Source organism: Oncorhynchus mykiss, chromosome 16 (genome assembly GCF_013265735.2).
Source record: "Oncorhynchus mykiss isolate Arlee chromosome 16, USDA_OmykA_1.1, whole genome shotgun sequence".
NCBI lineage: Eukaryota > Metazoa > Chordata > Actinopteri > Salmoniformes > Salmonidae > Oncorhynchus > Oncorhynchus mykiss.
Window position 1 is genome coordinate 18,307,267 of NC_048580.1, and position 16,648 is coordinate 18,323,914.

A 16,648-nucleotide genomic window follows, 5' to 3' on the forward strand; every position below is an offset into this window, starting at 1 on the left:
TAGTAAACAGTAACGTTTCACTAGGAGCTGTACCTGACCCATATCTGAAGGTCTAGACTCTAGTTTAGAGGGTGTAACGGTTTGGTCTGACTAAGGTAGCCTTTAAGGAACTCATTAAAACCTAAATGAGCCCTTTTCCAGGCCCGTTTTAAAGTTGAACTCTGCCTAGAATAATGGCCTATCCATCACATATACATTCTTTGATGTATTAATAGTACAGCATAGCCGCGGGAAGTACACTGAACAAAAATATAAACGCAACATGTAAAGTGTTGGTTCCATGTTTCGTGAGCTGATATAAAAGATCCCAGAAGTTTTCCATATGCACAAAAAGCTTATTTCTCTCAAATATTGTGCACAAATTTGCTTACATCCCTGTTAGTGAACATTTCTCCTTTGCCAAGATAATCCATCCACATGACAGATGTGACATATCAAGAAGCTGATTAACAGCATGATCATTAAGGAGGTGCACCTTGTGTTGGGGACAATAAAAGGCCACTCTAAAATGTGCAGTTTTGTCACACAACGCAAGGGAGAGTGCAATTGGCATGCTGACTGCAGGAATGTCCACCAGAGTTGTTGCCAGAGAATTGAACGTTCATTTCTCTACTATAAGCCGCCTCCAATGTACAGTACCAGTCAAAAGTTTGGACCCACCTACTCCTTCCAGGGTTTTCCTTTATTGTTTCTCTACATTGTAGAATACATTGTAGTCCGTGCATGATAATGTCGCATGGATCTGTACACAAATCTTGGAAGCTGAAAATGTCCCAGTTCGTCAATGGCCTGCATACTCATCAAACATATCACCCATTGAGCACGTTTGGGATGCTCTGGATCGACCTGTACGACAGGTAGTTCCAGTTCCCGCTAATATCCAGCAACGTCGCACAGCCATTGAAGAGGAGTGGGACAACATTCCACAGGCCACAATCAACAGACTGATCAACTCTATGCGAAGGAGATATGTCGCGCTGCATGAGGCAAATGGTGGTCATACCAGATACTGACTGGTTTTCTGATCCACGCCACTACCTGTGACCAACAGATGCATATCTGTATTCCCAGTCATGTGAAATCCATAGATTAAGGCCTAATTTATTTATTTCAATTGACTGATTTCCTCATATGAACTGTAACTCAGTAAAATCTTTTAAATTGTTGCATGTCGCATTTATATTTTCATTCATTATAGTTTGGGAGTGGGGATGGTGCAATTTTTCTCATGGGGGGGGGGGGGGGTCCTGGAAACACTTTTTGCCCACACTGAAGATGTTTATATCGGTCTGCTAATACAGGACTATTAAATGCCCAGTGCACTATTGTGAAAAAATATAAAATATTGTTTTTGGAAAATAACATATATATATTCCGATTTTTCTGCAGCATCCTCGGCACCCCTCCTTCCCGCAGTTATGCCCATAAGCCTTATACTGGATAATTATGTGAACCTCTCTTTCAATGTGGGGGACAGACTTGTGATGAGGAGCCTAGTTGTGTGTTGTGTGGTAATATATAATACAACAATAGAGGGCAGTGTGGGCACAAGAGCTTCCTGAAATACAGCAGTTGTCATTTGTTGTTTCTCAGAGGAACCAAAACTCACGCTGTGGACCCCTGTTGAATACCCCTGTCCTAGACACAGTCACGCCACACACAGCTCGCCCACAAGCTAGTGCAAAACCACACTCACGACAAGTTTGAGGGGAGTGAAATGCAAACCCTGTTTCGATAAGAAAGTGGAAGTAAAGTGCATGGTAGAATGGCTAAGGTTGAGTGTGCTAGAGGCCTGGGAGGGGAAGCCTACTACTTTTCCAGTCACATCTTGCTTTCCTATCCTTACTCACCAACCTACCTGCTAGCTGTTATTTTCTTTCTGAATGGCAGCTTACTTCTTGTAAGTGCTCTCATTTATTGTAAATGGCTCAGATTCACGTGGAACTGGTCATGTGTGTTGCATGTTCTGGAGAGCAACAGTTTGGCCCTCACAGACACTTATAATTGGCTTCAAATGGTCAGGAAAAATTTAGAGATTATTGAATGCGTTCATTTGATTGTGTAGACTGTTATGGAATGAACTTGACTTGGTTGACATAATTGCTGACAATTGTAATTGCTTTGTTCAGTTCCATAGTATGGAGATCACATTTTCAATGTAAAACAAATTCAGAAAGACAACGAGCCAACTGTAAGGAACAACAAATAATATACAGTAGATCATGTGTTATTACAGCCACTGGGCAAAAACTGGTTGAATCAACATTATTTCCACATCATTTCATCCCCAAAAAATCTAGCGATGATCTTAAATCAACTCGAAAAAACGAATTGGTTTTGCAAAAAAGTCTTCAACGTAAGGGCATTTCGTCTTTTTTTCACCCCACTTTTAACCTAAATCCAATGACATGGTGACATTTTTTGTTGATTTCACGTTGAATTCATGTAAATTGGCAACTCAACCGAAAGTAGACATTGAACTGAAGCCTGTGCCCAGTGGGTAGCTTTTGACACTGTGTAGGCTGTGGACACGAGAGTCGAAAGCCAGCACTCATTTAGTGCTTATCTTCATCAGAGACCTAACGAGGGCTATGGGGCCTCATTACCTCTGCAACTTTATGTACCAGAATTTGTCATCCATTGCTTTTTCTTATTAAATATCATTGACCAAATGGAACTTTTACTGAGAAATGATATGGTGTATGTATGTGATGAGTTGTATTTAGGATCTGCGTTTCTTACAGTTGAGTGAGAGCAGACAGGCCGTACTCAATAGCAGAGCAAAATAGATGTTAGAGCACACAGGCCAAGAAGCTGTGCAGTAGTTACAGAAACAGCAAGCCTACAGTCCGTGCTCTCTAATGTGTTTTCAGAGGTCAGATCCAGCTCATATGGCCCACACCACGCACTTAATCTCCCACACACAACCAACATATAGATTGGCTGTCATGAATTTCTTCCTCGCTATATAACAGTCATCTTTCCTCCTACACAGGCACACTCAAACACACACGCACACGCACACACACACACACACACACACACACACACACACACACACACACACACACACACACACACACACACACACACACACACACACACACACACACACACACAGACAGAGAGAGAAAAGGCATGCACGAAAACACATACACACACACACACAGATGTGTGTGTTTCTGTCCCATCTATTTGAAATATACTTTTGATTTACTGCTGAGTATTTTGTATTTTGTATTACACTGTGCTGAACTACACTCCAATGTGTTTTGTATTACACTGTGCTGAACTACACTCCAATGTGTTTTGTATTACACTGTGCTGAACTACACTCCAATGTATTTTGTATTACACTGTGCTGAACTACACTCCAATGTGTTTTGTAACAAGAGACTTTCGAGGGTTGCATTTTGTACTTTCAAAATACTAAATACTTTTCAATTCGATTCACCATTTTGTGGCCCTCGTTCACCCTGCATTGGTATCAGAAGTCTGATGGCACTGTGGTGTGATAAGAGTGTCTACTAACGGAACTAAATATAAATCTACATTTAAAAATGAACAATTGCATATCATGCTGAATATGAATCTAATGAGCTCTACCCCGAAACAAGTCCAATAATAAACCCAGTGTGCTTTGCAGTTCATTTTGGTATGTTAATTGAATACATATACAGTACATTTACATTTTGGTCATTTAGCAGACACTCTTATCCAGAGTGACTTACAGTCGGTGCATTCTAAGTCAGATAAACAACAACATATCACAGTCATAGCAAATACAATGTGTTACTGAGAATGTTGTTGCTGTTTGGGCTGGCTTCTTGCAAATGTATTTCTGTATTTTAAAATACATTATACGTGTGTTTGGGCTGGCTTCTTGCAAATGTATTTCTGTATTTTAAAATACATTCTACATGTGTTTGGGCTGGCTTCTTGCAAATGTATTTCTGTATTTTAAAATACATTATACATGTGTTTGGGCTGGCTTCTTGCAAATGTATTTCTGTATTTTAAAATACATTATACATGTGTTTGGGCTGGCTTCTTGCAAATGTATTTCTGTATTTTAAAATACATTATACATGTATTTTAATTAAATACATTTCGAAATACAAGCATTTTGTAGTTTATTTTGATTTATTGAGCTTGGTATTGGTATTTTGTAATTGTATTTTGTAATTATTGCCAATCCCTGCACACAACACAGACTCAAACACTTCCAAAAAGCTTTTCCAAAACGAAGGGGGATGCAGCACATTGAAGTCTTGGCAGTGTTTATGAACCAACAGAGGTGTTCACACATAAGATATTGCACAAGGTGCTGTGAGTGAGATGTGTTGCTTTCCAAGCCATCTTTTCAAAGATTGTCAAAAGGCACAGGCGACGTAGAGACTTGTGTGAGCCGAAGTGTGAAAAGGAAGAGTTGCATATGTCAAAACAGTCAATAAATACAGTTCTGTGTGAATAAATGTCGAGAGACGGGAAACTGTCACTCAGACATTCCCCTTGGACTGTAAAAGAAGGTAAGGGGATTTCAACTCAAAGCCAATACAGCTACTTCCATATACATGAAAGAGTTGGATAGAGGCAGTTGGGAAGAAGAGGACTGTTTTTTCCCCCAATGTCATCAGTGGTTTCCACAGTTCCTGTAAGTTATGGATGATCTATTGTATTTTCAGATTGTTGTGAAGGTGTTGGTGGAGAGTTATAATGAAGGGGCTTTCATAGCCCACTCTGTCTGGGTCATGCATAAATGTAGGGGTAGGCCTGTCTGAACAACTGATTCTATTGACTAACTGGTGGAACTTATGAATGCAATGTCTCTGTGGCCAAAATGACAGAATTTTGTGGAATGCTACCTTTTCATAAATCTTTAAATAGAAATGAAATGAATTGATTCTTAGGTTAACATTGAGATGTTCCATAGCTGTGATTAATTTGTGGTGGCAGCATCATTCTCCTGAAAAATAAACGGTGAAGACCGATTTATTTATGTAGGAGAACTATCGAGGGAAATGGAAAAGATTCACAATAATGACAAGTGATGACTGTAATTTCCATTATCTGATGGTTTAGTGTTTGGTGATGTTAACTGGTTAAAAAACCTCCGTGTGATATGTTTTCTATTGGTACTGCATGTGCTTCCCTCACCCTTCTACGCACAGTGGGTTGTGAGAGTACTCATAATTTGAGACTTCTCATGGCCAAGTAGAATTATTACATTTGCTCAATGTCTGGTCGTGCAGGTGAAGTATATGGGAAGTCGGTGTTTGTCTGACACCATATTTCTCTTATCTTCCACCATCACTATGTAGAGGAAGTGGAGTCAGATTCAAGTAAAACACAAAGGTTTTATTGAAATGAGTTTGAGAGATAATCTTTATCAGATCTGTTTGGGTACACATTGGCACCTATCTTCCTCCCTCCTCCCCATTTTAAAACGTTGTTTGTGGCGATAAACCTGGTAGAAATTATAATACAGTACGTGTATCATACAGTATAGTTTGTGATCTTTGTCGTTTGGCTAAATACAGTGATTGTTTCTCTACGGGACAAAGATCAAAGATATAGGTGTAGTGCATTAGTGGAGACTAACAATGTTCTCAGAGAAGGCCTGCCGGTTTTGACTAGCAAAAGTAACTTTTCGTAAAAGGTTAGGAGAACTTGTGCAGCAGGTTAGGAAAATTAACGTTAAGATAATTAGGTTATGGTTAGGAAAAAGGTTAGCTAAAATGCTAAAATTGTCCCTGACGCGACTCGAACATACACTATATACACAAAAGTATGTGGACACCCTTTCAAATGAGTGGATTCGGCTATTTCAGCTACACCAGTTGCTGACAGGTGTATAAATTCGAGCACACAGCTATGTAATCTCCATAGACAAACATTGGCAGTAGAATGGCCTTACTGAAGAGCTCAGCAACTTTCAACGTGGCACCGTCATAGGATGCCACCTTTCCAACAAGTCAGTTCGTCAAATTTCTGCCCTGTTAGAGCTGCCCCAGTCAACTGTATGTGTTGTTATTGTGAAGTGAAAACGTCTAGGAGAAACAACGGCTGCGAAGTGGTAGGCCACACAAGCTCACAGAATGGGACCTCCGAGTGCTGAAGTGCGTAGCACGGAATAATCGTCTGTTCTTTGTTGCTACACTCACTACCGAGTTCCAAACTGCCTCTGGAAGCAATGTCAGGACAACAACTGTTCATCAAGAGCTTCATGAAATGGGTTTCCATGGTCGAGCAGCCGCACACAAGCCTACGATCACAATGCACAATGCCAAGTCCCCGCAGCAAAGTTCCAACTAGATGTTGGCATTCCATTTCATCCCCAAGGTGTTCGATGGGGCTGAGGTCAGGGCTTTGTACATGCCAGTCAAGTTCTTCCACACCGATCTCGACAAACCATTTGGACCAAACCATTTGGACCATTTGTATGGATCTCGCTTTGTGCACGGGGGCATTGTCATGCTGAAACAGGAAAGGCCCTTCCCCAAACTTTTGACACAAAGTTGGAAGCACAGAATCATGTAGCATGTCATTGTGTACTGGAACTAAGGGGCTTAGTTTATTATTATTATTCCTCCTCCACCCAAACTTTACAGTTGGCACTATGCATTGGAGCAGGTTGCGTTCCCCTGGCATCCGCCAAACCCAGATTTGTCCGTCGGACTGCCAGATGGTGAACCAAGATTCCACACTCCGGTGAACACGTTTCCACTGCTCCAGAGTCCAATGGCAGCGAGCTTTACACCACTCCAGCCAACGCTTGGCATTGCACATGATGATTTCAGGCTTGTATATGCGGCTGTTCGGCCATGGAAACCCATTTCATGAAGCTCCCTAAAGCAGTTATTGTGCTGAAGTTGCTTCCAGAGGCAGTTTGGAACTCTGTAGTGAGTGTTGCAACCGAGGAAAGACGATTTGTACATGCTACGCACTTCAGCACAAGGCAGTCCAGTTCTGTGAGCTTGTGTGGCATACCACTTCATGGCTGAACTGTTGTTGCTCCTAGATTTTCCACTTAACAGTGTTGACAGGGGCAGCTCAAGCAGAGAAGAAACTTGACCAACTGACTTGTTGAAAAAGTGGCATCCTATGACGGTACCATGTTGAAAGTCACTGAGCTCTTCAGTAAGGCCATTCTACTGCCCATGTTTGTCTATGGAGATTGTCTAGTCCAAAGCCTTCCCAGAAGAGTGAAGGCTGTTATACCAGCAAAGGGGGGACCACCTCCATATTAATGCCAATGATTTTGGAATGAGATGTTCAACAAGCAGGTGTCCACGTATCTAGCTACAACCAGGACTGACCTGAGAAAAGACTGCGTTTCCACTCATGCGATTCTGCTGAAGAGATAAAAGATGCACTCTATTTTTTCAATGCAGTCTGATTTAACACACCGCTTCATTTTATCGTCTGTAAAATCAAATCATATCAAAACATTGCTGAGGTAGGTAAAATAAAAGGTCAAATAAATCACACTGCAAATACCAATAGGCTGCGTTTACAAAAAAGATCAATTCTGATCTTTTTTCACTAATTGGACTTGTTGGATCACATCAGCTCCAGAAAAATATCTGATGTGAAAAGATCTGATATGATTGGTCAAAAGACCAATTAGTGGAAAAAAGATCAGAATGTATCTTTTTTGTAAACGCAGCCATTGTGTCAGACTTTTTTTTTTCTTTTTTAAAACTTCACATTTTCCATAACTAGCACCTCACGCAATAGGATGTGTGTCCCTTTTCTGTCATATCACCATATTGTCTTCCACCATCAATTTCAATTCAATTCAAGGGGCTTTATTGGCATGGGAAACATGTGTTAACATTGCCATCATCAATGTTCCAGTAAATCACAAGAGTCTTATGTGAAATAGTTTTTTGAGCTCAGATAAGCTCTGTTTTATCAGATCATAGGCTGGATAGCGCATACACACTGCTGCCATCTACCACAACCACCGCCTTTTCGCTCTTTTTATGTTTTCAAATACCACCCGTGTTGCCTTGTAACAGAGTTGTTTGAAATAGCTGCCTCGTTACCATGGAAAAGGCCTGGGTGTCATGTTGAGACAGCTGGCTGTCTGCTTTACGTCTGACTACTTCACAATGGTGTGATTCATGTGTGATTAATATGATTGGTATTCAAAGAAATACTCTATATTATGCAATGATATCAACAATGTAATTGGTATGCAGTCAATCTGGAGATGAGAAAGGAATGCATCTAGGAACTGCTTAGATCGACGTATGATAGATGTCAAGTGTAAATAACCATGGACATTTTGAAAACTAGAATGCATTTAGTCAGGTAACCTCAGTGTGCACACACATTTGAAAGCAATATTAGTAGAATGATTTCAAAGGGGGATTTTGATTGTTTGGTTGGTTGATTGGCTGATCAACTCGGTTCTTTCCCCCTGCAGGGTGAATTTGGCACTAGCCTACACAGAGCTAACTGAGGAGTTGGGACGTCTACAGAAACTGAGCTCCAAACAGAAAGAGATCCTGAAGAAGACCTCCCAGGAGCATCATAGCCCAGGTTAGTAACATTCGTCTTAAAAACATATTTAAAAATATCCTTTAAACCTGACCATGACGTCACAAAATACTCTACAATAACGTTGTTGCAACCAGTTTTGTCCGCTGGGAACATTTACAACTTTCAAACTGCAGCGCCTTTTGTCTTCCTCTGTCATATCAACAGCTACCTCTTTACCACAAACCCCAACCCAAAAAGGTGTTTCAATGCATGCTTTTTTCTTTTTTCTTGCAGACACTGGGAAGGGTAATGAACAAGCTACATCTTGAAAGCAGCATTGTCATACTTGCTTCATTGGCCCATTTGCGTAGATATTCTTTATTTGTTGCTGTCACAGTACCCAACCTGACACACAACACACACATCACAGGATGGGAGAAGCACAGGGACTGCTGCAGAGCAACACCCCTTGAGCAATTTACAGATAAAGAGCTTTGCTCAAGGGCACAACGGAGGTAGGGAGGATATGGGACATACAGTATACTACGGCTTACAGCTCACTCCCTCAGCTCGGGAATTTTAACCGGAAAAGAGAGGAATGAACTAGACTATCAAGGAACTGGAATGTACACTACACGAGCAGAAGTATGTGGACACCTGCTCATCGAACATCACATTCTAAAACCATGGGCATTCATATGTAGTTGGTCCCCCCTTTGCTGCTATAACAGCCTATACTCTTCTGGGAAGGCTTTCCACTAGATGTTGGAACATTGCTGCCGGGACTTGCTTCCATTCAGTCACAAGAGCATTAGTGAGGTCGGGCACTGATGTTTCGTGATTAGGCTTGCAGTCGACGTTTCATTTCATCCCAAAGGTGTTCGATAGGGCTGAGGTCAGGGCTTTGTACATGCCAGTCAAGTTCTTCCACACCGATCTCGACAAACCATTTCTGTATGGACCTTGCTTTGTGCACGGGGACATTGTCATGCTGAAACAGGAAAGGCCCTTCCCCAAACTGTTGACACAAAGTTCGAAGCACAGAATCATCTAGAATGTCATTGTATACTGGAACTAAGGGGCGTAGCCCGAACTATGAAAAACAGCCCCAGTCCATTATTCCTCCTCCACCCAAACTTTACAGTTGGTACTACGCATTGGAGCAGGTTACGTTCCCCTGGCATTCCACTTCACAATAGCAGTGTTGGCTGGGGAAGCTCAAGCAGGGAAGAAATTTGACGAACTGGCTTGTTGAAAAAGTGGCATCCTATGACGGTGTCATGTTGAAAGTCACTGAGCTCTTCAATAAGGCCATTCTACTGCCAATGTTTGTATATGGAGTTTGCATGGCTGTGTGCTCAATTTTACACACCTGTCAGCAACAGGTGTAGCTGAAATAGCCTAATCCACTAATTTTAAGGGGTGTCCACATACTTTTGTACGGAAAGATGGAAAAAGTCAAGGGGTCTGAATACTTTCTGAAAGCACTGTATAGTGTAAAGTAAGTAGGCCTACAGCAGTTTTTTTACTCTCCTGGGGTTGCAGAGCTACATATACAGTACATATGTAGGATCTTAATTTGAGCTAGTTTGCTCCAGCAGGAAAGTAGTCCTGCAGCAACAGGAAATGTGAATTATTACATGAATTATAATTAATTAAAACATTTTGTAGTGGTTGAAACATGTTTTGTTAGGGCAAATGAAGTCTGGCATTTTGAAGTAGAAATTACAAACTCTAGAAGCCTTTTTAAACCTTGAATACACTACAAGTTTGCATTTCCTGCTGTGCAGGACAATTACATTCTCTCCTCAAGTCTCTGTTTTCTCAAGTCTCTGTTTTCTCTCTATTTCAAGACTCTGTGGAGAGTTCAAGAACGCCATTTACCCTTTTTTCACTCAACCGCAGAACCAAAAATGTTTCCCCTTTGAGATGCTTCTGATTCATCGATGCACCCATCTTTTTTTTGTTGCTAAATTGCTGATAGCTGTCACAAGATTACAGGAAGCATCTCATACTGTACTTTAAAATGTGTCAACATTCAATTAGATCTGTGTCTCTTAGGTGAGGGGAAAATAATGTATTCATAAATGTCTTTTTTTTTTGCCTATCTTGTCGAGTGTGCTGCTTGTGGAGAATTGATTTATGCTTTGTGATCAGACAAACATATTTGCATTGCAAATCCAGAGCAACACAGAGTGTCTGACGCACTGTAGAAAGAACTAGAGAAATGTTATTCAGGAAAATAGCATAATGTGATATGGTAGATATGAAAGATTATACACTTTGTCTTCATTATCAAAAATATATTTGATTCTGTGTTATTGCTAGAGATGTTACCAGACAAAAACTCCTCCTGGCCCTAGCTACTTCTCATACAGATCACTCTGTTGACACAGTGAATTTTCCTGCACAACAGAAAATACTCATTGTAGTGTATTTGAGGTTTAAAAAGGCTTCTAAAGTTTGTAATTTCCACTTAAAAATGTCAGACTTGATTTGCCCTAACAAAAATGTATCAACCCCTACAAAAATGTCCATTATTTATAATCCACATTTCCTGCTGTGTGAAATGGAAATGTGTTTTTTTTGGATTAGGGTTAGGGTTAAGTGACTTGCTCAATTAGGGTTAAGTGCTTTGCTCAAGGGCAGATTGACAGATTTGAACTAGCAACCTTGCGTTTACTGGCCCAACGCTATAACCGCTAGGCTACCTGCCAACCACCTGTATGTACAGTGAATTCGGAAAGTATTCAGACCCCTTCCCTTTTTCCACATTTTGTTACATTACAGCCTTATTTTAAAATGTGTTAAATATTATTTTTTTCTCAATCTACACACAACACCCCATAATGACAAAGCGAAAACAGTTTTTATTTTATTTTAAAAAATACAAATAGAAAACAGAAATACGTTATTTACATAACTATACAAACTCTTTGCTATGAGACTCAAAATTGAGCTCAGGTGCATCCTGTTTCCATTGAACATCCCTGAGATGTTTCCACAACTTCATTGGACTCTACCTGTGGTAAATTCAGTTGATTGGACATTATTTGGAAAGGCACACACCTGTCCCACAGTTGTCAGAGCAAAAACCAAGCCAGGTCGAATACATTAAAAAAAAAAAAAAATTTAGATTAAGGCTGTATTGTAATAAAGTGGGAAAAGTCAAGGGGTCTGAATATTTTCCGAATGCACTGTACTTATGAGTAACAAGTAACAACAGGCTTTAGTCCTATTTTGGCAATATGTAATAACTTTTGTCTTCGAGAGACAGTCTTGTGTGCTGCTCTCTGACTCCCCCTGTCTCTTCTGTTTCCTCAGTCCAACGCCAATCCCACCCCCCATCTCCCATTCATCACCAACGCCACTCCCCTGTGCCCCAGCGCCACTCCCCCATCCCGCCCCAGCACCACTCTCCCATCCCCCAGCGTCGCTCTCCAGTTCTCCAGCCACAGCGCCTCTCCCCGGACATGCACCGACGCTCGCCCCTGCTGGAAATCAATGATGGGCCCGCCTCCTACTCCTGCCGGCCAGCCAGCCACCACCTGAGGGCTAGCTTCCAGGGCCGTCGCAGCTACTCCGAGGTCGCTGACCCATCGGCCTACCAGCGGCCGCTGCGCCTCAGCCTGGACCCCGTGTCCACCCTGCCCAAGCCCAGGCCCTACAGGGACTCCAGCTACTCCAAGCAGCATCAGCAGCACCAGCATGGAGGCTCCCAGCATGGGGGGTCCCCCCACAGAGGAGGCCAGCTCCGAGGTTCCCAGTCTGGGCTGCAGAGGGCCGGCAGCGAGGTGGGCCTCCACGAAAGCTCCCGCCACTCTCGAGAGCTGCCCTTCCCCCTGTCCGAGGTCTCTCCCAGGTCTCACCTGCACTTTGAGCCCCCGCCACCCCCCACTCCCCCCCCCCAGCTGCCGCAGTCCTCTGAAGACGAGGAGGAGTGGACCTGCCCGCACCCCATCAGCCCCCCACGGACGCTGGGCGTGCCCAACAATGTGTCGCCTCATGGGGTCATGAGGGGACCGGCGTCCTGCTCGCCCTTCCCCATCCCCTCCAGACCCAACACCCTGACCTGCCACCCGTCAAGTTACCTGCACACAGAGCACGCCCAGTCCTGGCCCTCCATCAATGTGAGTCACACGCACACTCTATCCCAAATATGCTATAGAATATCATTATTCTATCACAACAAATCAAAAAAATTGTAAAATGGGTCAAGGTTAGCTTGTTATCCCCCTCAATCAAAATATGTCTTTGAAAGAGAACTTCCCTTGACTTTGTTAATGCTTTCCTGCACTGTGCTATTTAATGGGAAATGACATTTGTTCCAATGCACCTTTACATATGAGCTTCTTTTCTTCATGAAATTACCTAAATGGTCCAAATATTATAATTGATAGTTGCCATAGACCAGGGCTGCCCAACCCTCTTCCTGGAGATCTACCATCCTGTAGGTTTTCAGTCCAACCCTAATTTAGCATATCTGATGCAGCTAATAAGTAGAATCAGGTGTGTTAAATTAGGGTTGGACTGAAAATCCACAGGACGGTAGATCTCGAGGATAATGGCTGAGCCAGCCCTGCCATAGACCCACACTGCTTGTTGACCTGAATGCTGTGTGTGTGTGTGTGTGTGTGTGTGTGTGTGTGTGTGTGTGTGTGTGTGTGTGTGTGTGTGTGTGTGTGTGTGTGTGTGTGTGTGTGTGTGTGTGTGTGTGTGTGTGTGTGCGCGTGTGCGTGTGCTTTGGATACAGCTGTGGATGGAGACAGAAGAGAGTGACATGAGGAGCTGCCCTCTGTGCCAGCTCATCTTCCCCATTGGTTACCCTGATGACGCCCTCATCAAGCACATCGACTCGCACCTTGAGAACAGCAAGATCTGATCGCCATTGCAGCACTGCACCCTCTTTTTAGTTGCTACTGTTTTTTACTTATTGTGGAGTTATTTTAGGTTTTATTGCGTTTTTAAGCTGGCTAGCTTTTGTTTGACAATACATGAGGGCTTTTTGTGGGTTTATTAGCATGTTTGGAAAAATAGGTGGTTTAAGAAATGACATGGATGGCGTTGAGGTTCATGACAGACAATTTCCTTGACAGATGCAAGATCAGGGACATTCCAGGCAACTTGCAGTCCATTTCTTTTTATACCTCACTCTTTACCAGTACTACTTGCTGTAAAGTGTCCTGCTTTACTTTCCTCTCTACCTATGTACAGCAATACAGACCAACACAATGAATTCCTGGAATTATTTGGGTGACTCTAATGGATAGATCCAGTCTGTTTTTTATTCGGGGCTTTACGATGTGCAGTCCGAGGTCAGAGTTATGTTATGGAGAGAGTATGGCTGTGTTAATTGTGTGTAGAAATGAATTTGTCCTGCAGGGCGGGCATGTAGTTGGCGTGACGACCTCGCTGTAGTGGAGTGGAAGGAACCCATAGGCAGTTTATCTTTAGGCTTGTGGCCTGATCAAAACTCTATATGAATCTTAGCACCTTAAATTAACCTAAATGAGCCTATATTAAAGCATAATTTCCCCCCCCCCCCCCCCCCCACCTAAATTTTCCAGTTAATGTATAGTTTGATATATCTGTTCAGTAACAAGTCAAAAGAATCTTAAGGTATATTTTATATTTTCTTCTCCAAATGATAATATGTCACACATGTATCACGTTGGTGACATTTCACCCTCACAGGCTTACACACAGCTGTATATAGAAAGTAGGAAAGGAGGACTCCTTATAGGGAAAAGAGTGCATGGAAAATATTTGTATATGATAACAGTGATTCAACTGGGAGTCTCTTTAGTCTTCCTGAAGAAACGACCTGAAAACACTTATAGTGGAACACTATTTATCACTTTTGTCCAAAAGAAAACATTTCTCAATCCTTACAGTCCAACACTGGCACACTTAGTATTTTGTATCGTATACATAGATATCTTAAATATAACCTCCAAAATTCAGAGGGAGTGTTTGGGGTAATATTATGGAATCACTTTTTTTTTTATTGAGTCAAATATGTTGTACATAATTGTTATCTGACGTTTTGGTGAGACACAGTGGCTGCGTTTACACATGTCAAAACACACCAACCATAGTGTAACAGATCCGAATTGGGCTGCCTGTGTAAATACAGCCAATGTCAATGTGTCAATGTGTATCCATCAATGCATTTAGGTGGTTGTCAATTTTGGACAAAATTATATTCAGAATTCACCAACATGTCAAGTTGAATAATGAAATAACACAAGGGCCATACATTGATTTGAGCAAATCAGTGGCCTTTTAGAACCCACAAATATTCTATACTGTTATGTATATTCATATATCACTCTGTGTAAAACTTTTAAAGCTGTGTACAGACAGGTATTGTAAGCCTAATGCAAGTTCTTCTGTGGTCCATAACTTTAATCAGGACATCTGCTATTAATAATCTCTATTATCCTGGCTACCAATTTAAAATATACACAGAAAAATCACATTCTGCTATTAATCTATTTTATGACCTACTGGTTTGAAGTACCATTCTTGCTAGCTTATCTTCAATCAATTTACCAACCTACATGACTAATACAGAATGCTGTTGATAAGCATTTGATATATTCTTGGCCCAATTTGTTATGTACCAAAGAAGACATGTAGCACACCATAGTTTGGTTACTAGAAAGAGCTATATATATATAGTAACCAAACGATGGTGTATATATATAGTTAACTAAATATTCTATAGTAGGCCTACAAACGGGTGGAAAATGAACAAACTCACCTATGTAAAATCCTATGGTCAAATGTAAAAAAAAAATACGCAGACACACCTTTACATCTCAAAATGATTTCACTTTGTGAACTCTGTTCCCACGCATTCCTGACCCTCGGTAGTACATCTATATTCTCTTTTGAAGCTAACAATGATGTATATGATGGTGGAGTTAGAATAATGGTATCAATTGCTAGCCAGCCCACACGAAGACAACATTGTCTGTCATTGGCTGTGTACAGAATGTCATGTTGGATTGTACCTTTTGATTACTTTGAATGAAGTACCCTTTCATAACCAAAGAAACCTAGATTAGATTTATGTACAAGATATACACTTATCTCTCTTGATGATGACCAAGTATCAATTAAGCATATCATGTTCACACAGATATGAATGGAGAGATAATACACAGATATGAATGGAGAGATAATACACGGATATGAATGGAGAGATAATACACGGATATGAATGGAGAGATAATACACGGATATGAATGGAGAGATGACTAAAATGTCAATGTAAATAGGAATGGAGAGATGATACCGTTTTAAGGAAAACGTTCACGACCAAAATATGTTGACCAGCAGCTGTAGTACATAGCAAACACGCCTATCAGTTCACAATGTTAAGCAGTCAGATGTGTATACAATACACACACACACACACACACACACACACATACACACGCACAGTCTGACACTCAAACCGCTATCCACAAAGAGGTAAGTTGTGTAAAGATTTCCTCTCCTGCTTTTTTTTTGCTGCAAATCCTCCGTCAAGTTTCAAATCAGATCAAACACTGACATTGACAAAGTCTATAAACCCTCTTTCTAGCTCTGTGACTTATCTGATGATAACAGTAAACCCTCGCGTTGAAAAGCCCTCTCTGCGGCACCCTCCACGACTGACTGATAAGAGCTCGACAGATGTTTCTCACAAGCTGAAGGGCCACTACTGAGGAAGAAGAATCACCATGGAGGTATTTTGTGCACCACTGGATTTCAAGGACTTTCAACAACTTGTATTTAAAAATTTAAAAATAGTTGCGTAAGGAGTTGTGACTTTTTCTTTCTGTATCTACATTTCCTGAAAAATAAACTGGAACTTGCACTGAAAGGACTCTCGGAATTGGTTGGTTTCACTTATGTAGAGATACGCAATAAATACTATTTAGTAGTCAAGATAGCATTTATTGTGTACCAATACACAAGAATTATGTATCTCTAATATTCAGAGATAAACAGTTGTCCGGGCCAATCTTTACTAAACTGCTGTGGTGTCTAATTTACAAACTTTCCTATCTATCTCTCCCAGAGCCCCTCCAGACTGCAGAGCAGAATCTAAGCACAAGGGGGAAGCAGACAGTTGGAATCACATTGGGAATCACAATCCATCCTC

The 16,648-nt window shown here is 41.4% G+C and overlaps 1 protein-coding gene across 1 annotated transcript in view; it reads left to right on the forward strand.

Moving 5' to 3' along the window:
* Positions 1 to 16,366, forward strand: part of tbkbp1 (TBK1 binding protein 1) — a 71,803-nt gene extending 55,437 nt beyond the window's left edge. The window contains exons 8-10 of the mRNA XM_036946373.1: positions 8,435 to 8,550; positions 11,815 to 12,620; positions 13,244 to 16,366. Coding sequence (XP_036802268.1) covers positions 8,435 to 8,550; positions 11,815 to 12,620; positions 13,244 to 13,372 — 1,051 coding nt within the window. The 3' untranslated portion in view covers positions 13,373 to 16,366. The remainder of the gene's footprint in view (positions 1 to 8,434; positions 8,551 to 11,814; positions 12,621 to 13,243) is intronic.
* Positions 16,367 to 16,648: the final 282 nt, after the last annotated feature.